This window comes from Marmota monax, unplaced genomic scaffold (genome assembly GCF_021218885.2).
Source record: "Marmota monax isolate L192 unplaced genomic scaffold, Marmota_monax_Labrador192_F-V1.1 WCK01_AAM20220418_F8-fsc00195, whole genome shotgun sequence".
In the NCBI taxonomy this organism is placed as follows: Eukaryota; Metazoa; Chordata; class Mammalia; order Rodentia; family Sciuridae; genus Marmota; species Marmota monax.
Genome location: NW_026691979.1, coordinates 1,968,440 through 1,993,404, shown reverse-complemented (window position 1 = coordinate 1,993,404; position 24,965 = coordinate 1,968,440). Strand labels below are relative to the sequence as shown.

Genomic DNA, 24,965 nt, shown 5'->3' with positions numbered 1-24,965 from the left:
GCTGGCCCTCCCTGAGGGACAGTCCCCCCACCCTCTGGCCCTGCAGCAGTCCTTGTTCTCTGGAGTCTCCAACCAGCACACACAGCTCCCCGGTGCCAAAGGCGGCCAGGGGTGAGTGTGGCGTTTGCCACGGCTGCTCCAGGTCTCTAGAACGTGGCCAGCTTTACAGTGGGGTCTGTCATGGCCCAAGAAGACTGAGCATGTCCCTCCTGCCTTGTTCTCTTCATACATCACACACATGCTCTTCTTCACAACTTCTTCCCCAAAATACACTCTAAAAGAAAGAGGTAGAGTAAGTGCAGGTGGCGCGACCCACTCTGGGCGTCCAGGAGGGCCTGTGGCCGGTCAGCCCCCCCGTCTTCTCTGCACTTGACGTTAACACAGCCTCTTGGACCTGCAGGTACCAGTCCCTGGTGGCTTCCTATGGAGAGGCCAAGCGGGAGCGCTTCCTCAGTGAGCTGGCCCAGCTGGAGGAGAACGTGCACCTGGCGCGGTCCCAGGCCCGGGACAAGCTGGACAAGTACGCCCTGCAGCACATGGTAGGAGGAGCCCAGACGGGGGTGGACGCGGTTCGCCTCCTCCCAGGTGGTGAGTGCCTGGCGCCCAGCCATGCCGCACCACACCTGACCACTCTTGCTCCTGTGTGCCAGGTAGAGGACAAGATGGCGTGGGAGAGACACGCGTTTGAGGAGCATGTGAGCAGGGCCCCTGAGATCCTGGTGCGGCTGAGGTCCCACACCGTCTGGGAGAAGATGTCCGTGAGGCTCTGCTTCACCGTGCAGGGCTTCCCCACGCCCGTGGTACAATGGTGAGGGGCTCTGCTGTGGGGGGACCAGGTCCCACTGCGTCTCCTTCCAGGAAGGGCACTTGGAGAAGCAGGAGGTGGAGACAGGTTAATAGGAACTCACAAATCTCCATTTAACCCTGTGCTGGCGTTCAGTGCCGTCGGCTCAGCCCATCTTCCAGAGCACTTTGAAGGCAGCTCCCTGTACCGCCCTGTGTTTGCAAGCCCTGCTCTCACCCAGTTGGCCTCAGCACCACTGCTGGTTCTGGGCGCCAAGCCCACGGGTCTGCCCTGTGGTAGGGAGCGCATGAGAACTGAAGAGCTGAATCTTCACCCCCCACAGACCCGGCTTGCTTCAGCATCTGCTGCAAAACCAAGTATCTGTGTGTACGTTCCCTGGTGGGTCGGTACCGCCAGGTGGCAGCCAGAGGCCCAGGGAGTTCTGCCCTTCAGGGGGGCCCTCCTTGGCCATGGGTCAGTGCTGAGGGTTGGCCCCACGGGCTCCAGGGACACTTAGCCTGATCGGCCAGGCTGCAACCTAGCTAGCACAAGCTACAGTTTTTTGTTTTGTTTTTTTAATGAAATGAACTTCTGAACTTCTAACAAGGCTCAAGCAGATGTTTGGAGGTGGCCTTCTGCAGGTCAGAGGTTGCCTGGACAGGCCTAATGATGCCGCACAGCCTGGAAGAAAACCCCAAACAGAGCCAGGCTCAGTGGTGCAGGCCTGTGTTCCAGCCCCTTGGGAGGCTGAGGCAGGAGGATCTCAAGTTCAAGGCCAGCCTGTGCAACTTAGTGAGACCCTGTCTCACAGTTAAGAATAAAAACGGGGGTAACTCAAAGGCAGAGTGCACCTGGGTTCAATCCCAGTACTGCAAAATAAATAAATAAAAATAAAAATATAAAATATATAAAAAGCAAACTAGAAATGGACCTCATGCCTTCTGCATCCCCTGTGTGGTGCTGAGGAAGGGGCCAGGCGTTGGCAGAGCAGATCTGCGTTAGAGGGCAGTGTGGGGGCTGGGAAAGTCTGCCTTTAAACTAAAATAGAGGTTTCCTTGACCAGGTACAAAAACGGCAGCCTGATCTGCCAGGCAGGTGAGCCAGGGAAGTACCGGATTGAGAGCAAGTATGGCGTGCACACTCTGGAGATCAACAGGTAAGGACCTGTGGGTGGTGGTGTGCGCTGGGACTGCATTCTGGAATCTGTTCAAACTCAAGAGAAGGCAGGGCCTCACCTTGGCCCTGGTGCCAGGACTGAGCACACAGATTCTGGGAGCAAAGACAGAAGTGGTTTACAGAAAACGAGCAGAGCTTGTCTCCTAACTGCACCAAAATGCAGGGCGATCCAGAGGACCCCTGCTCAGCAGACTGCCTCGCTGCCAGGCCTGAGACACGACCCTCAGCTCAGGCCTTGCCCAGTGGACTGGCCTTGGTCGCCTGCCCTCGCAACACACTAAACAATTGTAGAAGGTGCAGATGATTATGATAAAACTGTGCCCACGGCCAGCGTTCAGTCAGTGTTTCGCTGTGCATCTAGCTGTGTCTTTTCTCACATGACATAGCACACACAGACACAGCACACACAGACACAGAGACACACAGACTCAGAGACACACAGCCACAGATGGCATGTGCACACGGAAGCTCATGACACTTTGTTGTTCCAACGGCGAGCTGTGCCGTCCCTGTGCTGAGAACCTACAGTGTGCCGTCACTGAGAACCTACGGTGTGCCCTGTGCTATGCTAGATGCTGGGGTACGCTGGCCACCAAAGCCCATCCTCCAGGCTTGACCTTTCACACAGCATCAGAATGTCACATGCCTCCTCTTCCACCCACAGCCCTCCAGGACACCATCTGATGGTGCAACTGTCACTTTTTAAACCAACGAGACTACTTCATTACTGTAATCACAGTGCACACTTGCCCTGGAGGTGAAAGACCTCAGGTTCCCCGTGACTTGGATGAATCTTTAGCCCTTCCTGAGCACATTCTCTTCTGAAGGTGATGGTCAGGAGGCAGCAGAGCTTTGAACTTCCCCACAGCCCAGCAGTGACTGTGGGACTCAGGTCCAAGGTCACACATCACAAGTGTGTGAGTGTCACACACGTGCATGATCTGTGGTGTGCGTGTGATTGTGTGCTTAGGGATTTATGCCTAATCCCTGTGGGGAAAGAGGAGGGAGTGGTGTTAGCAGTGGAAAGTGTGAGACGTTAGAACACAAGATGAACTGTAAGCAGCGTCGGGGTGGGCTTCCTCCGTAGTGCCCGGAGGCCTTGGAAGAGGCTCAGCCGGCTCACAGCTTCCCGTGGCCTTGCCCAGATTCGTGTTTACTATCAAAGTATTTCCTACTGCTTTTAATGAAAAAGTGCATATATGGGATCTGTTAAAGAACAAGGTTTTCTGACACTGGTTGAAGACCGTAGGGAAAAAACTCAAGATGCCAACCCACAGAGCCTTGCTGAGGGAGAGGGTGCTCAGTGCCATCACTACAAGACAACCGGAGCCCGAGCACTGTAGGACAGCAGGAGCACTGTAGGACAGCAGGAGCACTGTAGGACAGCAGGGGCACTGTAGGACAGCAGGAGCACTGTAGGACAGCAGGAGCAGGAGCACTGTAGGACAGCAGGAGCAGGAGCACTGTAGGACAGCAGGAGCACTGTAGGACAGCAGGAGCACTGTAGGACAGCAGGAGCAGGAGCACTGTAGGACAGCAGGAGCAGGGGCACTGTAGGACAGCAGGAGCACTGTAGGACAGCAGGAGCACTGTAGGACAGCCGGAGCCCGAGCACTGTAGGACAGCAGGAGCAGGAGCACTGTAGGACAGCAGGAGCACTGTAGGACAGCAGGAGCACTGTAGGACAGCAGGAGCAGGGGCACTGTAGGACAGCAGGAGCAGGAGCACTGTAGGACAGCAGGGGCACTGTAGGACAGCAGGAGCACTGTAGGACAGCAGGAGCAGGAGCACTGTAGGACAGCAGGAGCACTGTAGGACAGCAGGAGCAGGAGCACTGTAGGACAGCAGGAGCAGGAGCACTGTAGGACAGCAGGAGCACTGTAGGACAGCAGGAGCAGGAGCACTGTAGGACAGCAGGAGCACTGTAGGGCAGCAGGGGCACTGTAGGACAGCAGGAGCACTGTAGGACAGCAGGAGCAGGAGCACTGTAGGACAGCAGGAGCACTGTAGGACAGCAGGAGCAGGAGCACTGTAGGACAGCAGGAGCACTGTAGGACAGCAGGAACAGGAGCACTGTAGGACAGCAGGAGCAGGAGCACTGTAGGACAGCAGGAGCACTGTAGGACAGCAGGAGCAGGAGCACTGTAGGACAGCAGGAGCAGGAGCACTGTAGGACAGCAGGAGCAGGAGCACTGTAGGACAGCAGGGGCACTGTAGGACAGCAGGAGCACTGTAGGACAGCAGGGGCACTGTAGGACAGCAGGAGCACTGTAGGACAGCAGGAGCAGGAGCACTGTAGGACAGCAGGAGCAGGGGCACTGTAGGACAGCAGGAGCACTGTAGGACAGCAGGGGCACTGTAGGACAGCAGGAGCACTGTAGGACAGCAGGAGCAGGAGCACTGTAGGACAGCAGGAGCAGGGGCACTGTAGGACAGCAGGAGCACTGTAGGACAGCAGGAGCACTGTAGGACAGCAGGAGCAGGAGCACTGTAGGACAGCAGGAGCACTGTAGGACAGCAGGAGCACTGTAGGACAGCAGGAGCAGGAGCAGGCGGGAAGCAGGATGGGGCAGAGCCTGAGCAGGAGTGAGGAAGGCACTGGGGGTGAGGGCACCCGGCTAAGCCACCTAGAGGGCTCTTGCTGAGGCTTGCCAGTGTGACGAGGCCCCACATGGTGGGGAGCCGTGAGGAGCGAGATCAGGTATGAAGGAAGGACAGGTACAGAGGGGATAAGGTGTGGGGGAATCAGGTATGGAGGAGGTCAGGTATGAATGGAGGGTGCATAGAGGGGGACCAGGATGGAGGGGGACCAGGATGGAGGGGGACCAGGATGAAGAGGGACCAGGATGGAGGGGGACCAGGGTGGAGGGGGACCAGGGTGGAGAGGGACCAGGATGGAGGGGACTAGGATGGAGGGGGACCAGGATGGAGGGGACCAGGATGGAGGGGGACCAGGATGAAGAGGGACCAGGATGGAGGGGTCCAGGATGGGGAGGGACCTGGATGGAGGGGACCAGGATGGAGGAGACCAGGATGGAGGGGGCCAGGATGGAGGGGACCAGGATGCAGGGGGACCAGGATGGAGGGGACCAGGATGGAGGGGGACCAGGATGGAGGGGACCAGGATGGAGGGGGACCAGGATGGAGGGGACCAGGATGGAGGGGACCAGGATGGAGGGGACCCGGATGGAGGGGGACCAGGATGGAGGGGTCCAGGATGGGGAGGGACCTGGATGGAGGGGACCAGGATGGAGGAGACCAGGATGGAGGGGGCCAGGATGGAGGGGACCAGGATGCAGGGGGACCAGGATGGAGGGGGCCAGGATGGAGGGGGCCAGGATGGAGGGGACCAGGATGGAGGGGGACCAGGATGGAGGGGGACCAGGATGGAGGGGACCAGGATGGAGGGGGACCAGGATGGAGGGGACCAGGATGGAGGGGACCTGGATGGAGGGGACCAGGATGCAGGGGGACCAGGATGGAGGGGACCAGGATGGAGGGGACCCGGATGGAGGGGGACCAGGATGGAGAGGACCAGGATGGAGGAGATCAAGATGGAGGGGTCCAGGGTGGAGGGGAATCAGGATGGAGGGGGACCAGGATACAGGGAGACCAGGATGGAGGGGACCAGGATGAAGAGGGACCAGGATGGGGAGGGACCCGGATGGAGGGGACCAGGATGGAGGAGACCAGGATGGAGGGGGACCAGGATGGAGGGGACCAGGATGCAGGGGGACCAGGATGGAGGGGACCAGGATGGAGGGGACCCGGATGGAGGGGGACCAGGATGGAGGGGGACCAGGATGGACGAGATCAAGATGGAGGGGTCCAGGGTGGAGGGGGACCAGGATGGAGGGGGACCAGGATGGAGGGGACCTGGATGGGGAGGGACCTGGATGGAGGGGACCAGGATGGAGGAGACCAGGATGGAGGGGGACCAGGATGGATGGGTCCAGGATGGGGAGGGACCTGGATGGAGGGGACCAGGATGGAGGAGACCAGGATGGAGGGGAATCAGGATGGAGGGGGACCAGGGTGGAGGGGGACCAGGATGGAGGGGACCAGGATGCAGGGGGACCAGGATGGAGGGGACCAGGATGGAGGGGACCCGGATGGAGGAGATCAAGATGGAGGGGTCCAGGGTGGAGGGGAATCAGGATGGAGGGGGACCAGGATGGAGGGGGACCAGGATGGAGGGGGCCAGGATGGAGAGGGACCAGGATGGAGGGGACCAGGGTGGAGATGGACCAGGATGGAGGGGGACCAGGATGGAAGGGTCCAGGATGGAGGGTAACCAGGATGGAGGGGGACCAGGGTGGAGACGGACCAGGATGGAGGGAGACCACGATGGAGGGAGCTGCCAGAGCTAAGCATCGTGCCAGGTCTTGGGGACCTGTTGGGGGCTGATACTGGTGGAAAGGCTGGTGGAGCCTGGCTGGAGCTGGGTTCAGGGGCTTCTCTGCCAGTGCCTGTCTGTGCTGCAGAGGCCAATGCACCTGGTTCACTCCTGTCCAGCACTCCCTTGCCTTCCCCTCACCAGCTCTTCTTGCTTCCTGTTTCTGCTGACTCCTGCCTTCCCACTCAGGCTGGGAAGAGAGCCTGTGCCTCTGCGGGGGTCCTGACCTTTAGGGGTGTCTGCTGTGACTGGCGGGGGCAGGTACCAAGCTGTATTTAATCATTGCTTTAAGCAGAAAAGTGACGTCCCTTCTCAAGCAGGAGGAACGTCAGCCAGGGATGTTTGCAGCATTCACACTGGACACTAGGCACAACGTGGAGCAGAGTGGAGTAGAGTTCAGATCAAGCTGGCTGATGGCTGACGGGAGATCACAGCTCAGTCATCCACACGCCCAGGGGTCCTCCACGCCCTGCATTTTGAACAAACCTGCAAATATTTGGGAAATTTGGGGAAAGGAAACTTCTAAGACTGGCTTCTCTCTCAGTCTTCTTATCCCCATCATTACGTTTTAGTAGATGAAATACTAATGTTCTTCAGGAAAGGAGCAACAGGGAAGCCCACAAATTATAGCTCATCTCAGCTGTTCATTCCGAAGTGCTGAGCACACACCATCTGATCCGAGCTGATCGCAGGGTGTGGATGTGTTCTCCACCCCTCCCTGGGCTGGCACGGAGCTCCCCTCCGCCCAGGATGACATTTGCTCCTATGAATAGTCTTTGGCTACTGCAGCTGAATTTTTAAAGTGCCAAAGCAGCTCACCCTTTGGTACTCTTCGGATCTGAACTTGTGATTGACACTGTTTTATGTGCTCGTGAGTGTTCTCTAAGGACCCACACTGGCTTGAATGGAGACCCATTTCTTCACAGGGGCCCATGTGGTTCTTATATCTTGTGGGTGTTTAGGAGAACCTGCCTTTCCATTAGCAACGCCACCATTGCCCACTCCTTGCAGAATGTTTTTAGGACCAAAATTTTCTTGTACTTGATTTTTGGACTTTGGCATTTAGATTGTGATTTGAGTTAAATTTTAAGTCCAGTGTCCGTGCCTCTTAGCACCTGAGGGCACTGGGCCTTGTCTACCCACAAGGGATTTACTGCCCATCTGGAAACACGAAGTAGCCTTAGTTTCTTAATTGCTGTTGTGTTGGGGACGCTTTGAACTGAGACCCTGGGAGGCAAAGTGCCCTGTGGAAGTTTCTAAAATTTGAGACCAAAGAAAACTCTCTCGATTCTGGGACTCTGTCCAAGTAGAAAATAAAACCCTTGCAAGTTCCTGCATCATGAAGTCAGGGCTGGAATTAGACCCCAGGCTTGCTGAGCACTGTCTCTGGTGTGGCCTGGGGAGGAGCAGAAGGCTGGGTCCTACTGAGGTAATGGGTGGGATCAACTCTTGCCTCTTCAGTTTAGCTGCAGACAGAGTCTGGCTGGGCACCTCCCCCTCCTGGCCTCCTGGCCTCCCTGCTGCCTCCCGCCTCTGCCCCAGGCACTGTGCTTCCGCAGCCCTGAACAGTACCAGCCGTGGACAGACCCCTTTGTGCCCTCTCCTCGTACGTGTGTGCTTGTCTGGGACATGTCCACTTCTACTGCAGTATGTTTTCTGCTCTGTGAAACGTTCACTGGAGAGACCTGTGGAAAGAGTGAGAGGAACAGGAGCAGGTGGAGGTCCTCGCCTGTGGAGCCCTTCCTGGGAGTCCCCAGCTCTGGGGACCACTGCCATAAGTCAGTGGGTCTTGGTCACTTTACAGCCCACAGGCTCTCCTAAAAACCAGACGGAAGCCCGCGGACCTGCCCTGGGCGCGCCCCAGCCTGGAAGGTGCGAGCTCTGGGCACAGGGCTCTCCGCTTCCTGTGTCCTGCCCTGGGTGTGAGCACGAAGCGCTAATGGGTTACTTGACAGCTAATTGGTGCTAATGCGCTAGGTGGCTCTGGCCACCCTGTGCCTCTGGCCACCCTGTGCCTCCAGTCTGTCTGTGAGGACAAACTGGGAGCCCAGGGACAGGCTGCTGCCTCGGCCTCTTAGGCTCAGCCTGCTGCTCCCCTCCTTCCCGCAGGCTCCGCTGGACTCCATGTGTTCTATGTCCCTCCCCTTCCTCGAGCTCCTCCCTGCTCAGGAAAAGGAGGCAGCCACCATCCAGATTCAGAACACGGAGAAGCTGTGTGTTCTGTAGGAAGGTGAGGGCCAGCAGGGCCCGTGTGGCGCAGAGCGTGCAGGGGACCTTTCCTGAGCTTCCGGTCCTGGTCCTGGAGTTCAGCTAAGACATCTTAATTGATGACATGTAGGCAACATTGTCTCCCAAATCACAAGGTTTTCCAAGTACGTTGTTTATCCAGTCATAGAGTTCCTCTCGGGAAGCGGGAAGCGTAGGTGCTGGATACATACATTCTAAGGGTTTATAGTATGCACGGTTTTTCATGACAAAGTGAACCGACGAGAATCATCAGTCAGGGTCATTACCCTTCCATTAAGCACAGAGTTGAAGCACAACTTGTGGCTGATGAACTCAAGTCTTATCCTCTACCTCCCTGTGGGATCTGATGGCCCAACATAGAATAAAACCCCGATTCACAAGGATAGATAGTTGCAAAAGGAAGCAAGATTTACCCGGAAGTCTCAGGACATGATTCAGGTAGTAGGAACTCTCCCCAAGGCCCAAGCACATCAGATTTGACTGTCATGCAAAATTCGTGCTATTGCCCTTTGTCATGTACTGAGGATATGATGGGCCTGAGCACAGGCTTTTACTACAGGTTTAAGAATCGCTAAAAAACGTAATGAATAGGATGTTTTCAGCACAAGATTCAATTTGAAAACCCTGGAGTGCAATTTGGAGACCACCTTACTGACTGTAGCCCAAGGGTGTTGACAGGTAGAGAGGCTGGTGAGATTTCTGGTGACTGATTCCAGTCTCTGGGCCATCTTCTCCCTGCTCCCTGAGGTCCAGACAGATCCTCTCTTCCCTTGGCAGTCAGGAGCCAGGGTTTGCCCTGTTGACTGGCCACTCCTGGACATCTTGCGTGGGGCTGCCCCGTTGGCTCTGCTGTGTGGCTGGGTGGTTGCATTGAGCTTCTGGCTCCCCCTTTCCAAGGCTTGGCCTGTCCCTGTGTGACCCCCACATGGGCTTCAGTTTAGGGGATTTTGATTGGGCCGTTGGTGCAGGACGCTTTGCCTCTTGGCCAGGTGCTCTGACCCCGAACACTTCCAGCCAGGTCTGTGGATGGGTCTCTGCTTTTTCTCTGTCTGTCGAGTTATTGCTAGCAGGGGTGGGATTGGAGAAAGGCTTAGGGCTTATCCCAGAAGGGCGTATTTCTATTTGGAGAATGCACTTAGGAAATTACAATGCTGTTTGAAAGAAGTACACAAACAGTGAGTGAATATGGATAAGGAGAGTAGTGACCCCCAGCCCAGCCCAGGTGTGCTCGGGCAGTCCTGGTGGGCGTGAGCATGTGCACTCCCCAGGCAGAGCCACCTAGGACATGGGAAAGGCATCCACACGAGGACGGGACTTGTGTGCTGGCACCACACTGTAGCTGTGTGTCGGGCAGCACATTAGGAGGTGCAAGGGCAGAGTGGTTCCTAAGGAGCTGACACCAGAACCCTGGTTGAGCATGGCTCTGCAGTGGGCCTGTGGCTACAAGGTGAGCCAGAAACATGCACTCAGTCTCAGCTTGATTTCTCCCTTGAGCAATGGCACTTAAGGGAGCCAGGGGACACAGCAGACTGAACTGAAGCTCAGGAGGAAGGGAAGGAGTACCGGAAGGGGGCCAGGCCTCCGAACCATCCCTTCCCTTCATGGGAGGTGGTGTATTGTCTGTTCAAAGAAAATATTTCTAGCTCCTAGATGAAAAGAGAAGAAAATAAAATTATTAATGACCCAGGGATGGGTTGTCATGTGGGCATCGGTTTCTTAATGCACTTTAAATTCAGACTCTGGTAAATTCTTCTTTTTTCAACAGTGTAATTTTTGGGGTGTGGTTTCTTTTCTAGATGAAGATCTTACCACAGGTCTGGGAGGGAAACTGCTCCAAAAGTGCAATGTTTGGGGTCTGTGGACCTCATTTCCCCAAGTCTTCCAAAGATTTGGGGAAAGATTCCTTCTCCCACAGGAGTGGGACAGTAGCACCTGTTTTCCAGGGTCCCTGAGAGGGTCACTGTGACGTCACTAGCAGAGGGCCTGGACAGGGAAACCCCAGGTAGAACTGCTGCTCACACCCCGCTGCTGAGACTCGGGTGGGGGGGCGGTCTCAGCAGGACTGAGCTGGGCCTCTGCAGGACAGCTGGGGTTGTGTGGAAGTGCCGGCCCGAGGCCTGGGGCTCTGCTATTTTCAGGTCATGGTCTTCCCAGGTTCCCAGGGGTGGACATGCACCCATGCCTCAGGTAGGGTCCAGCTCAGGCTTTTTGTTTTAGACGTTGATGGACCTTTATTCTATTTATTTGTATGCGGTGCTAAGGACCAACCCCCGGGCCTCACACGTGCCAGGGAGGCGCTCCACCACTGAGCCCCAGCCCAGCCCTCCAGCTCAGTCTTTTTAATATGTCCTGATGGAGGAATTTGCATGTGGGGGACCCTTTTGTTCGAGGTCCTGGGCATGACCCCCTAGGAACTGGAAATCCTGTTGAGGGGCGAGGTTGGGTTACGGAGTATGTTTTGCTGTCTAGCAGGGCGTTGCTCACTTGGGAGGTTAGTGGGTCTCTGCACACGTCTGGAACCCCCTTGCTTGTGCCGGACAAAACTCTGGTCCCTCTGGGCCTCCCTGAGTTCTCGTGCACCTATGCCGGCTGTCATCCTGGAGGGTTAGGGACGGTGCCAAGTGCAGGCACTGTCTGTCATGGTGGAGGTCATCAGGACCCGGAGACGGGGCTCCCTGTGCAAGTTCCTAGGCTCCCTGGACCCTCTTGTCATGGCTCCCAGGCCGGTGGCCCCAGCCATGCTGACCAGGGGCCTGGCTTTCCCTGCCGGAGTCCTTGCTCTCGGCAGAGCGGGGGCAGGCCCCGGTCTTGCCCCTTTAGTCCCCGCCCAATGATTCTGCTGGAGGTGGGGGTCCAGGAGCCTGAGTGCCTGAGCAGAGTCGTAGGCCCAGGCGGAAGGGGCTTCCCAGGGTGAAACCAAGGCTCTCAACACCTGCGTCCTCTCTTTCTCAGTCAAAGCCCAGCTGTGGTCTGGGATCAGATGTTCTTCTGTCTATAATTAATTCCGCTGCCGTCCGCCGCCCCACGGTAGCGCTGGCATTGTTCTTGAACACACGCTGAGGAGCAGCCTATCTAGGTCACGGGGTTTGCTTTCGAGGGATGTCTTTGTTCAAGTTCAGGTCACCGGCTTTTCCAGAGCAGCTCCACAGACTCGCTTTTTCTATTCAAGGGTGGACTTTGATGACACTGCGACATACTCGGCAGTGGCCACCAATGGGCACGGTCAGGTGTCAACCAACGCTGCGGTGGTGGTGAGAAGTGCGTGCCCACCCCGGGGGGGCGGCCAGCCTGGGCCCTGCTGGTCTCTTTCTTTGCCATGTTTACCTGATTGTCCTGCAGGGTTCCGAGGCGACGAGGAGCCACTCTACTCCGTGGGACTCCCAATCGGACGTGAGTGGGGCTGGGGTCTGGGAACACGTGTGCAGACAGCGTCCAAGGGAGAACTTGTTGCTAAGTAAGGTCAAATCTTAGTTTTGAAGTTATATTTTGTTAGACTCCTAGGTTTAAAACATATACAGTTGGTTTTCCTCTGACACGCACCCCTTACACCCCTGCCAAACGTACCTTTGAGATCTGGTCTGCCGACACTGCTGCGTCTAGTTAATTCGTTTGACGCACTAAAAATGACACTATTGATGAATGACCACTGTTCATTTTGAAACTAAGGAGCGACTTCTGAGGCCTCAGTTGGGTATGAGGTAGGGAGTCGGCCCTGTGCTTAAGTCCAAGACTCGGGTCCGAGCTGCGCCTGAGTGACTGGATCTGACTCCGGGATGCTGGTCTGCCTCCGACCTGGCTCGGCTCGGCTGCTCTAACAGTCCTGTGGCTTATGTGACTGAACAACAGATGCTAATTTCTCAGGGTTTTGGAGGCAGCAAGCCCAGGACTAGGGCACTGGCAGGATGGGTTCTGGCAAGGGCCACCTCCTGGTTTGCAGATGGCATGTCCTTGCTGTGCCCACACCTGCGGAGACCAGTCCTCAGGACCTCACTCAGCCCTGCTCACCTCCAGAGCCGCTGTCTGCTAACCTGTGGGGGCTGGGCTGCAGCCTACGAATGTGCTGGACACACGTTTGGGCCGGCAGGGCTCCCGAGAGGGGGCACAGTTTGAGGTGGAGCTCTCTGCTGTGCTCAGGGCACCTCTGAGCGGAAGCTGCCACGGCACTAACTGTCCCACTCGTTCCTGCAGTGCCCCTGTCCTCGGTGATCCCGTACACACACTTCGATGTTCAGTTCTTGGAGAAATTTGGAGTCACCTTCCGAAGAGAGGGTGAGACGCTCACGCTCAAGTGCACGCTGCTGGTGACTCCAGACCTGAAGAGGGTGCAGCCACGGGCCGAGTGGTACAGGGACGGTGAGTGTCTGGCCGCCCGCGCTGAGAGTGCTGGGTAGCAGTGACCCTTGATGCTTGCTGGCATGGGTCGGCCTTCCCTGCCACAGGGCTTGCTGTGGTGGCAAAGCCAGGGACGGGCAGCCGACACTGACCTTGAACTTCATCTGGGAGAACCCTGGAGAGGTAGTGAGGAGCTTCCTGAATCCAGACGTGCCTGTGTGGTGTCCACAGCCCCATGCAAGGGCTGCCCACATGGAACCCAGAGGAGTCGTCCACACATGCCCCGCCCACCGTGGCTGGCCACTGTCAGGGCGGACTGTGAGCTGGCATGGCTCTCTGTGTGCTGAGGGACAGCCAGGTGGCTCTGTTTGTAGAGGAGGGGATGCCGTGACACCTGGCCAGCTTCCTCACTGGTGAGACACCCAAGACCATCCAGTGTGACCAGCCTGGGGGGCTGCGGCCCTCCATGGAGGCACCAAGGCTGTTCAAGGCCCGGATCCAGCCAGGTCTGCTGAGGTCCTATCCAGCGTCTTACGGATGCTGCAGGCCTGTGACCACGGGAAGGCCTTCCCCGACAGGAAGCAGGCTCCAGGAGGCCTGCGGGAGGAGCCCTGGGAGTCCTGGGAGCCCGTTTCAGGCCGTGCTGCAGGCTGGTGCAGGACCCTGCCCACACGCTCAGTGTCTGGCAGGCCCTTGCCCTGACTAGACGGTGCCTTCCCGCCAAGCCCTCATGGGGGCTCTGGCTCTTCTCTTGGGCACTGTCATAGGCCCCCACTGCATGGTCTCACCCAGCCTACGCACCCAAAGGCCGCCTCCTAACACCACCACATGGGGTTAGGATCTCAACTTGAGTTTTGGGCGGACCTAGGTCAGTCCCTAAGCCAGTCCTTTTTTCCTCCCCAATTTTATTTATTTATTTATTTGCTCCTTTTAGTTATACATGATACTAGAATATTTTGACATACTGTACATACATGGAACATGACTTCCTGTTCTTGTGGTTGTGGGATGTGGAGTTACACCACTCAGGTATTCATATATAAACATAGGAAAGTTATGTCCAATTCATTCTACTGTGTTTCCCATTCACATCCCCCTTTCCTTCCCCCCACACCCCGCCGTCCAATCCCATGAACCAACACTTCCCCCACCCCAATTTGGCCTTTGTTTTTTTTGGATTGGCTTATTTCATTTAGCATGATAGTCTCTAGTTCCATCCATTTACTGGCAAATGCCATAATTTCATTCATCTTTATGGCTGAGTAATATTCCATTGTGTCTATGAGCCACATGTTCTTTGTCCATTCATCTATTGAAGGGCACCTAGGTGGGGTCCATAGCTTCACTATTGTGAATTGAGCTGCTGTAAACATTGATGTCCTAAATGTGGTCTTAGTTCAGAAATCCTTATCAAGGCTGGTTCTCCGCTGGTGTTTTCTGGCCTGTCATCTGTTGGACACTCGCAGCCACTGCTCATGGCCTTAGAGGGAATCCCTGCTTAGACAATGGGATTCTGGGCTTAGTAGGGCCCTCCTGGGCTGCTGGCCAGGCGGCCTGGGTTCTCTTGAGCACCGACACCCCTTCCTGCTACGTCTAGCACTTTGGTGGACATCCCTGTGGCTGTCAGGCAATGCCACTCAATTGCCTGCATCCTCCAGGTCTGCCCCAGGCTAGGCGAGGCAGATACAGGGCGGCCGAGGGTGCTCTGCACGCAGGCTGGGGTGTGGCCAGATGCGGGGCTCACATGCCCCGTCTGCGCTCTTGCCCACCGGAGCACCATCCAGTAGGCGCTCCTGAGTACCTGCTGGGTGCCGGAGGATGCGGGTGGGAGCGGGCTGTGTGCTGAGAAGCAGGACCCACTGGGAGCCTGGCTGGAGAGGGCGTGCTCAGGTCTTGGCTGTGGGGGCCTCTGCTTCCCCCAGGAGCTCTTCCCACTGCGCTTCTCTGCGCATGTGCTGTGCATGTGACTGGACTGTCCTGCCTCTGGGAGATGTCTCCAGCAGCCACTTGGTGTTCCTGTGCGTCGCTGGGTGGCTTCCGAGCCAACCTGAACTGGATGCTCTTTCAGATGTGCTGCTGAAAGAGTCAAAGTGGACCAAGATGTTCTTTGGAGAAGGCCAGGCGTCGCTGTCCTTCAGCCACCTGAACAAGGACGACGAGGGCCTGTACACCCTGAGAATTGTGTCCCGAGGCGGAGTCAGCGACCACAGCGCCTTCCTGTTTGTCAGAGGTGGGGCTGGGGCACGGCCTGAGCCTGCAGAGAAGGCGGCCCCACAGCGAGAGGGTCTGAGCAGGGGTGCGGGAGGGGCGAGGAGGTGGCTTTCCTTGCAGACCTCCCTGACACAAGGCAGGCACTGCCCGGGCCCGCTGGTCAGCTGCCCTGAGCGAGGAGGCCACGTAAGTCAGAAGAGATGTGGCGTGGCCTCCCACCCATCCCCACCTTCACCAGGGGTGGAGGGACCCTCGGAGTTGGTTTGGAGCGAGAGACGTGTCCAGCCTGGGGAAACCAGTCAGGCCCCCCTTCCCTGCCAGCTCACAGAGACGGCCCAACTTCAGCTGGACCCATGTCTAGGACATCCCAGCACAATGACCAGGAATCCCCGAAGCTCCGGTCAGGCAGGGTCCTGGTGCATGTAACTCCCACAGCGGGTCAGGGCAGGGCTCTGAATCCTGTTTGTGGAAAGAAAAACAAGATTCAGGATGTGCCAGGCTCAGTATCAGCACTATACATGTGTTACCCCCATGCATTTATGACACAATGTGTGACGGGAGCGTGTGTCGGGTAACAGCACTCACAACACGTAGTACGTGACGTAATAACACATGCATAAAGTGTGCGCAGAACACATCACACTCCTCCAAGGCTCGAGGCACGGGGACCAGCCTTGATCATGCCGCAGCTGGAGACAAGTTCCCTCTGTGAAGCCACAGGCTCTGAACTCGGAAGGGGCTGTGTCCTTCCTCAGCATCTGCCCGTGGCCTCCCCTGCACACCCCGCTGCCCTCTGCAGGCTCCCGAGAGGCACAGTGGCTGCTGCCCAGTTGTAGCTGGTTGGCTGCTGCCCTGGTCTGACTGTCCAGTTATCCATCCTGATTGGCAGGCCTTACCTGGGCTCAGGGTTCATCACATCATGTGACGTCATCGTCATGGCACATGCGCAGGGCTGCAGCCCAGGTGTGGGGACCTGAGAGGCAGTCAGTGTGCTGTTTGTCCATGTGGCCGCCTTTGGGCCAGTGTTTAAGGGAGGGCTCCTTCATTAGAGAACAGCTCAACACCAGGACCTCACCTTCCACACTCCCCCAGACCGTGAGGGTTGGCAAGGCGGCGACCTTAGACCCTTCAAGGTTTGGCAGGCTTTATTAGGATGGCATAAATGTACCTTCATTCTCTTGCATTCTTCTGGAAAGATATTGCACCCCGTGACAGTGTGCTGATGCGACCCAGCTTGGACTGCCTTGCTTATCCAGCAGGAGGGGAACGTGCCCACGTGGGCACTTCACCCGCGGGTGACTTCTGGAGACAAACGTGAGGGAAAGTGTGGGCCAATGTCCTGAAGCCCTCAGCTCTTCAGATGCTGGGGAGAGCGTGTGGGAAGCCGTGAGCTTACACTGCTGCACGCGCTCCAGCCATGCCCGCCTTAAGCCCACCTCCAGACAAGGAAACGAGGTGCTCAGAGTGTAGCTGCCAACACCTCTGCTCCCTCAGCACAGCCAGAGTTAACACCTGAAGACAAGACCTAACTGCATTACGGTTGTAATGAGTCTGTAAAAAGAACAGGTCGAGTAGTGACCCAGACTTTTGCTCACAACTTCCAGAAAAAAAAGTATCTCCCAATTTTAGGGATTTTGAAATATGAACATGTCTAAGGCAGTATTTCTCAGGCATTAAAGTGCTGACTCATCAGATCTTTGACAACGTGCCATTACGTGACCACATGACACTAAGAAAAGGTGAACCTTAACCTCAGATCCAATCAAAAAGTCACAGACTTGAGAGTCTTGCAGAGGGCTCAGTGTTCCGAGTTTTAAAACAACTCCTAAGTGAGTTGTACTTCTTGGCACTGACCCGCCAGAGGATGGACGGGGTCTGAGTGACCGAGACGGAGATGGCAGGTGGTCTAGCCCAGCAGGCAGATCTGAGTTTGGAGGAGCAGGGACCAGGCTTGCAGTGACCCTGACTTTAAGTGACAGTGATCATGTCTTCCCACTCAGACGCTGACCCGCTGGTCACAGGGGCTCCAGGAGCACCCATGGACTTGCAGTGTCATGATGCAAACCGAGACTATGTCATCGTCACGTGGAAGCCACCCAACACCACCACCGAAAGCCCTGTCCTCGGCTACTTCATTGACCGGTGAGTGGGCTCGGCTTTCTTCCTGTGACGGAAGCGCCTGAAATGAACGTCAGCCCAGACGGCGAATTCGGGTACATTTACAAAGGCAAGCCTCTGGTGCTCTTCCTGACTGGCTCGGGAACATCACTCCTTGGGCATCTAACGCTCTTGACTAGGTGGTTGGGAAATATCGCCTCTTGGTCTGAGCCCAGGGTAAGCCCAAGGCCACTTTGTGTTGATATTGGAGCCTTGTTGGCCGGTGGCACCCAGTAACAAATACGGGCATGCTCCACCCTGGCAGGCCATGTGCTGAGTGTCCCCCTGGGCCTAGGGCAGAAGGGGCGCCCATGTGGCAGGCGATGCTCGGCCCCCACCCTGAGTGTCAGCGCGGCAGGAGCCACACCAGGTCACAGTCTCCACAGCTCTGGCTTGTTCTATTGAGTAAGAAGGGTTTCTCTGCTTTCCAGGTTTAGCTCAAAGGATAAATACTGGATTTGTCTTTGTATTAATAACTTAAATTTAGACCATCATTAGATCCCCTGGGGTTTTAGCTCTTTGATTTTCCTTTATTGGGTTTAATCCTCAGAGCCTGGGAGGAGTACTGAGCTGGCCCAGTGCATTTGTTAGATGTGGAGTCCTTGGTCATACGTTTCAGCCATTGGAAGAGATGGCTATTACAGAAAGTGAATTTAGAAGGGGGGCAGAAGGGGCAAACTCTGGGGTTACAAGGGGGGGTTCTGGCAGGGATTTAAGATACTATGGATATGACAGTAAAATTGGTGGTTTTTCGGGAAAGAAATCAGTTGGTGTGACTTTTTGGCTTAGGCAGATGGGCTTCTCTTCTCCAGCCCAGTGAAGCCCCCTGTTTAGCTAGGCATCCACAATCCAGAGACCTGGGAGCAGGCAGCAGACCTGAAGAGTGCCATGTTCAGGGCTTCCCTGAATCAACAAGCCAGCCACCCCTGGGATGTCTGTGTTTCCACCCATGCCGTCACATTCCTTCACGCACCTCTCAGTCAACAATCCACGTTCCTCCCCCCACTGACACCTATCCAGAGCCACAGAAAGCACGTCCTTCCGGCGGCCTCCACCATGGACCTGCTGGCTGTGTTCTGAGTCAGTCTCCTGCAGACCCCCAGGGCTGACCATGCAGGACTCTGGCTGGCACAGGCCAGGGTGCAAGGATCGGAGAAGCTTCTGTCTGACATGAATGCACCCTCAGGCTGACGTTCTCGTGGGCATTTAACGTGAAGCTTTTATACTTAGATTTCTCGACCACTGAGAAATGGGGGCGAATCTTTCCTGCATTCCAGCTCTGGTCAGAACTTATTTCCAGGTATTTCTGGACAGAAATATCTTAATGTTATTCGGTGTACTGCAAGTCAGCGTCCTGGGAGAATCTGTCCCCTGGCTCAGGTGGAGAAGGTGCATGTGGGGGCACTGAGGGAAAGGGGCTACTTTGGCATGTAAATTGGGAAAAAAACTATGGAGGTTAGAGCTGCAACAACTGCTTGCGGCTGATCTCACGCTGTAAAGTATGAAGACTCAGTAAGTTTTCCATCTTCTGTCTGTCTGCATATGATACCTATCTGCTGTAGGAGGTATTTATAAAGAGGTAGAGAAAGATACTGTGTTTCCCGAGTAGCGCTGTCTTCCAGTTTGTTATTCTCCTGTTTGTGGAAATCCGTATTTTCATGGCATGGCTTTTGCCCTGCGGGAATCTCCAGGAACAACTGAAATGTGTGGCTTCGCCTGTGAGTATTTGGTAGTTGGCTGTGTGTGTTGTTTTCTACTTTCCCCCTGTTTTTATTTGAAGATGTGAAGTGGGAACTAACAACTGGGTTCAGTGCAACGACGCCCCAGTGAAGATCTGCAAGTACCCCGTGTCGGGACTTTTCGAAGGAAGGTCTTACGTGTTCCGCGTGAGGGCCGTCAACAGCGCAGGCGTCAGCAGACCTTCCCGGGTCTCCGACGCTGTGGCTGCCCTTGACCCCGCTGACCTCAGAAGGTTACAAGGTAGGCTGGGGACATTTAAGTTAAAGGACGACTGGGTGATTTGTCCTTCCCCTTGGACCCTCCGTGTGTGAGCCTCAGGAATGCTGTGAGAGCCGAGCATTCTGGGCTGTACTCCCGTCCCCATGTCTCTGTCAGGGTCCTGCAGAAGGCGGACAGCCAGGCTGACATCTACACTTTCTAACCAGTGCTTCCTGTTCATGGAGCTCTGTCCTGGAATCCCTTCTCAGTCCACAGATGACATAATCACAGCACATAAATGTGTGCTAATGAGGGCACGGGGCCTTGAAGCCAAACTGCCCTGAATCTGTGTCTTCACTTCATGTAATACAGGTTCCTCTCCTTAACGGCATTGGACCCTTAATTGTGGCTTTAATCAAGCCAGGGTGCTTTCCTTACCTGCCAGGTTCTTTGGGTCCACTGTGAGGAGCTGAGAGGTGCTAAAATGGCCAGGAACCTTCCAGAACACCGTCTCCGCCTATTCCCGGGGACTGGCTGTGTTGCAGGCAGATGCAGAGTGGCTCGAACCTTGCTGTGCATCAGGCCTGCCGACTCTTTTAGGCACCCTTGGGTGCCAGCTCAGCGTCACCTTTTCTCTCTGCAGCGATTCACCTGGAGGGAGAGAAAGAGATGGTGATCTACAAGGACGACCTTGAAGGTGAGCAACTCTGGGGCACTCAGTTTCCGCTGTGCCTGCTCCGTGGTTTAGGATGCTGCTTAGTGATATGAGAGGACAAGACGTTCACACGACGGGCGCAGTCTTTCCAAGTGGGAAGGAAACTGCAGTTGAGTCTGCAGGCTTAAGAACCACAGATGTTAAACAGGCAAGTGAGGCAGAATGAGGAGCAAGGGGTGAGGCCGCAGTGACCTGTCCAGCTGGGCTCTCAGAGCATGCTTCTGGGGACCACGAAGGGAGAGCAAACTGAGCCTGAGGTTCGACGGCACTGGCCTGGGTCAGTCTAAGAACTGGGTCCTGTCCTAGAACTCTGTTAATAGAAGTGTTCTATTCACCTTTTTTTAAAGCAAAAATTTCATTCCTAACATTTAAACTCAAATGGGCTGAGTCTTTTCTCTGGAATGATGTTCTGGTTGGAAAGTTCCTGTCTTTCCTTATGTTTAATATTGTGAGCACTTCTCATTGATAACCTTCTCAGAGGCAGCTAGAAAAAGTAGCTAAGGAGATTCCAGTGTTAGTGATCATATCACAGAGCACAGGAGGTGAGACTCTGGATCAACCTGGAGCCACTGGCCCAGAGAGGTACTTCTTAGAGCTTCTTTATCAACTCTGTGTTGGAAGAGCTTCTTCCCTGAGACAGCCGCACATCTGGGTTTTGCTGATTCGCTTCCGTGTTTGACGTGTGCAGCCTCCACAGTGTGCATGCTTTGTTTCTTATGCCCGGGAAAGATTCCTTTCTAGGGCCCAGGGTGAAGGTGTGTCTCGGCTGCCCACAAGGGAAGTTAGGTGCTGAGGAATGCCCTTGAGGGCTGTGCACAGGTGCCGAGGCAGCACCCGAGCCCTGGGACACCTCCACTCCAGGACCTTAGACACCAGCAGGGGTGCTCCATAAATAGGAACAGAAGGCAGTGTCCTGCGCAGGCCGACTCCCAACTCCCAGTCTCCTTCCCCCAGCCAGCACCGCGCCCAGTGCACAGTCACGCTCTACCTTGCTTTGGAGTTTAGAATGTAGAGGCTTGCATGATGGAGAAATGACTCCAGGCTATACTGGAGAGATTTCCTTGCCGCAGGCCAGCCTTGCGGGACAAGGGGTTCTGGTGTGCCCAAGGAAGGGCAGTTCTACCTCAGGGGAGATGGGGTCAGTGGAGAGATGCAGTCTGCCCACCAGGGCGGACACCTAGGAATTCAGACAACACAGCACAGGGAGAAGGTGTGACTTGCTTCGTACACGTCACTAATATGATGAAATCCTCTCTGCGTAAAGGTCCTTGTGATGAGCAGTGGAGACAGGAAGTGACACAGATTGACAAGTCTTTTGGGGGCAGGGACCTTTCTAGCTATGCCTCTTGGTGGAACAACTCTTACCTGTGGACGCTAAGTGCTGGTGTGCAAGGTGGGGCCAGCTCTCAGAGGCCCGCGTGCCTGGAGCAAAGCTTCAAGGACAGCTTCTCCTGTGCGGTGGGTGGGCAGCTCCTGGGCTGCCCTCCTCCTCTGCGAACTCCTGGGTGGGGTGGTGCTTTGTCCATGCCCTGGAGACATTTCCAAGGCTCTGTTTACACAGCCGGCCATGGAGGCAGAGGCCAGGACCCTTAGATGAGGGCTGACCTCCTGGGACATTGACACTGGCCGCAGTTCAGCCTCGCAGGGAAGGGGCTTTGCAAGCCCAGGACAGGGAACAGGCGGCTGCCGTGGTCTGAAGCCAGCGAGGTCGAAGGCTCTGGCTTGGCCATAGGAGCTGGAACACTTGTCTGCTCCCCGTGGTCACCTAAACAAGGGTGCCTCCCCTAACTAAAAGGTCCTCAGCGAGGAGGAAGCTCTACAGTGTTTCTGAGCAACTCGCCTGGGTCCGAGCATTTGCTGCCTGGGAGCTCCTTTCTCTACTCTTGCCTTTCCTTCACATAAGCTGATTTTTAAAACATGGCAGTAGCCATTCCCTTTAGTGAGGTCCCTCTGTTGGCGGAGAATGGCTGCCTGGCTGCTGTGGGCTGCTCCCTGATCATTTTGGTCTCAGTTGGTCGGTATCTCCTTCAGCCTGAGGTTAGAATGAACGCTCCTTCCTTGATGTCGTCCACCTTGTCCAGTATTTCTTCAACTGCCCTTTGGGAAGGCCAGGGCTGGCTCCTGCAGAAGGAAGCGAGATTGTCTGTGTTCTACTAATGGGCTTCCAAGCGTCCAGTGATCTGCCCTGGACTCGGCTGTGTGAAGCTCAAGTGCCTGCCAGCAGTTCACTCTGGGTTCTGCCATTGGCCTTCCTGGCTGGGCGTCCTCTTGAATTCTGGGTTCTACAGATGCCAGCTCAACTCAGGTTTCTGTGGCTGAGAAATGTCTCCTAGGTGGTCATGGTGTGCTCAGGTTAATGGAACAAAACTCGAAGACCCAGGCTTGGAGTCCAGTTCAGCTATGGTGGTTGTGGGCTCTGGAAAGATCCGGGCTCCATTTCTGCATTCTGACGTTGAACACGCTGACTCCTGTCTGAAATCCACTGTAATCTTGCTCCACGTCTAAGATGATGGCTGTGGAGGCTTTTCTAAGCAGCACCTGGATGAAACCTATATGCATACACACACGTATAATGCATGTATACACACACGTGTAGTAATGCACACATAGTGGTAGATATGTACGTGTGTAAATAAGTGTTTATATACATATGGGTATACATTCATACATATATTATATATATATATATATATATATATATATATATATATATATATATATTTTTTTTTTTTTTTTTAGTTTGCAAAACCACTTTCCCCTGAAAGCACAATCCCAGCGAGTGGGAGTAGCTAAGCAATCTATGTCTTCTCCCACTCTCTCCTGTACTGCCCTGGGGCGCTGGACGGGGCTCCAGGGAGGCCTTCTGATAGGAAGCAGAGGCCAAGGGCAGCGTCATGAATTGCTGCTGGGAGGCATGTGCTTTTGCCTCCCTGGGTGACACAGAATGTCTTCCTGACTCAGGAGTCTCACCCCGCAGGGGCCTCCTGCTCACCAGGACTGGGTTCTTTTTCCCTGTCTTGGAGTCAGACAAGGCATTTCTCATTCCACTTCCTCTGGCTCTGGCTCTGCCCCCACACCTGCTGGTCAGCTTTGTCTTCCCCTCTGTTCTTGGGAGCTGCTGAAACTCCCGAGATTTAGCTTTGGGAGCTCAGCGTGGGGTTCCTGTGTCTCCCCCCCTAGCTGGGATCTCTGAGTGTGGACATGTGTGGGTTTAGGGAGGCCACCCAGGGCCCTGGGCTGTCCCCCACTCCACTCCTCTGCCTCTGCTGCTGCACTCTCCTGGGACACACTGACTCCTATTTGAAATTCAACCCACTCACCAGAATGATCCTAGATCAGACCTGCGCTCGGTCTACAGTGCACTGTGCTCATGAAATGAAACCCAATCTTGTTTTGTGCTCTTTCCATGTGGCTGTTCAATTCCTCGCCTGCAGCCGGGTCCCAGGGGAGCAATTGGATATTGTGAAGGGCACAGAGAGGTCCTGGGGACAGTTCAACCATTCTAATTATGTGCTAATCTAATTGGAAGCTCACAAGATTTTATTTCACAATTAAAGGGGCCACAAGTCTGGAAAGCCTCCACCCTTCAAGAATCTCTTATAAATTCCAGCATAGATCTCTAACACCTCACCTCGTTTTTAAAAAGATGAGATCAGAAGGATGGCGTGCCGATGTCTCTGGTTGCAAATACTCTGTCCTTGTCATCTGCTTATTAATGTCCCTGCAGAAGCTCAAGCACACAGGTGTAGCTCAGGGTCCTTGCGAATGTGCACAGACCCTGTGTGTGTGTGTGTGGGGGGGAGAAGCAGGTGTGTCAGGAGCTGACTTGTGAGTCGAGTGCTTGGAGGGCACAGGGGAGGAAAGCATCAGGGAGGGTTGTTAGCTCCAGCACAGTGTCCACAGGCTGCCCGGTGCAGATGCAGGTGTCGGTCTTCCTGCACACGTTCCCACTGGGGTGGGAGCTCGTGCTGGGGAAACACTGATTCCTTTTTTGCAAATCCTTTCCCCTTCCAGCTTTTGGATGACACTCTTGTAAATTAGAGAGAAAAGTAGGTGGACTATCTCTAAGGTGCCTCATGCTCTGGCTCTGAAACCGTAGCCCTGGGTTGTTGGCCTTCCCGATGGCTCTGTGGCAGCGGCAGTGCCCAGGCTGCACCACCGGGCTGTGCCCAGGGAGCCTGGGATTGGTGTTCACAGGGTTCATGCAGTTCCTTTCTCCTCCAGGTGACGTTCAGATCCCAGGCCCTCCCTCCAATGTGCACGCCTCGGAGGTCAGCAGAACTTACGTGGTCCTCAGCTGGGACCCGCCCACTCCCCGGGGCAAGGAGCCCTTAATGTATTTCATTGAGAAGGTAATCTCTTCAGACCTCAGCCAGCAGACCTCACGCTGTCCCTTTGCTGTGCTTGACAGAAGGGCTGGGTCCCACTGGTCTCCACAGACACTCACAGGATAATGGGGTGGGCAGAGTTGTGACTGTGGGGAGTGTCTTGGAGTGGGACCTGGCTCCAGGGGAAGGGGTCCTACCTGGGCTTTGCCACCCAGTGCGAGCAGAGCTGCGGCTCTTCTCTCTGGTTTCCATGCCCAGCTGAGCCCGAGGGATCTGCATACTTCCTCCAGCCCCCAGTGCTGCAGGTCCTGAGAAATGCAGATCGTCCTGCTCAGGCCTGTGCGCCAGCCTGTGCCCACTGGGTGGTGGTCTTATAGAGGGAACCACCTGGTGGAGCAGGCTTAGGTTAAGGATCAGGCCAGTGCCTGAGGCCTTGATGACGGGGACACACTTAGAGAAGGCAGAGTGCACTGCAGCCCAGGATGCCCACATGCGGGTGCCGCAGTACACATGCACAGGTGCCCTGGATGCAGTATGCCTTCTCAATCAGCCTGTTCTGTTGCATTGGCAATGCAGGCTGTGGCACTCGACTGATCTGGAGACCCACTATTGGGTTGTGGGCTATGGTTGAACAACACTGTAAAGTCCTACAAACCCTGCAGCTAAGGTTTTGGGATAGCA

General features: G+C 55.4%; 1 protein-coding gene across 3 annotated transcripts in view; it reads left to right on the top strand.

Annotated features, from left to right (window-relative positions):
* The window catches only part of Myom2 (myomesin 2), a 66,802-nt gene that overhangs the window by 8,815 nt on the left and 33,022 nt on the right, over window positions 1-24,965 (top strand). For all 3 annotated transcript variants that reach the window (XM_046446435.2, XM_046446441.2, XM_046446448.2), the window contains 11 exons: window positions 401-539; window positions 651-808; window positions 1,848-1,940; window positions 11,773-11,861; window positions 11,943-11,993; window positions 12,792-12,956; window positions 15,004-15,165; window positions 17,147-17,288; window positions 19,084-19,283; window positions 19,885-19,938; window positions 24,181-24,308. In XM_046446435.2, coding sequence (XP_046302391.1) covers window positions 401-539; window positions 651-808; window positions 1,848-1,940; window positions 11,773-11,861; window positions 11,943-11,993; window positions 12,792-12,956; window positions 15,004-15,165; window positions 17,147-17,288; window positions 19,084-19,283; window positions 19,885-19,938; window positions 24,181-24,308 — 1,381 coding nt within the window. The remainder of the gene's footprint in view (window positions 1-400; window positions 540-650; window positions 809-1,847; window positions 1,941-11,772; window positions 11,862-11,942; window positions 11,994-12,791; window positions 12,957-15,003; window positions 15,166-17,146; window positions 17,289-19,083; window positions 19,284-19,884; window positions 19,939-24,180; window positions 24,309-24,965) is intronic.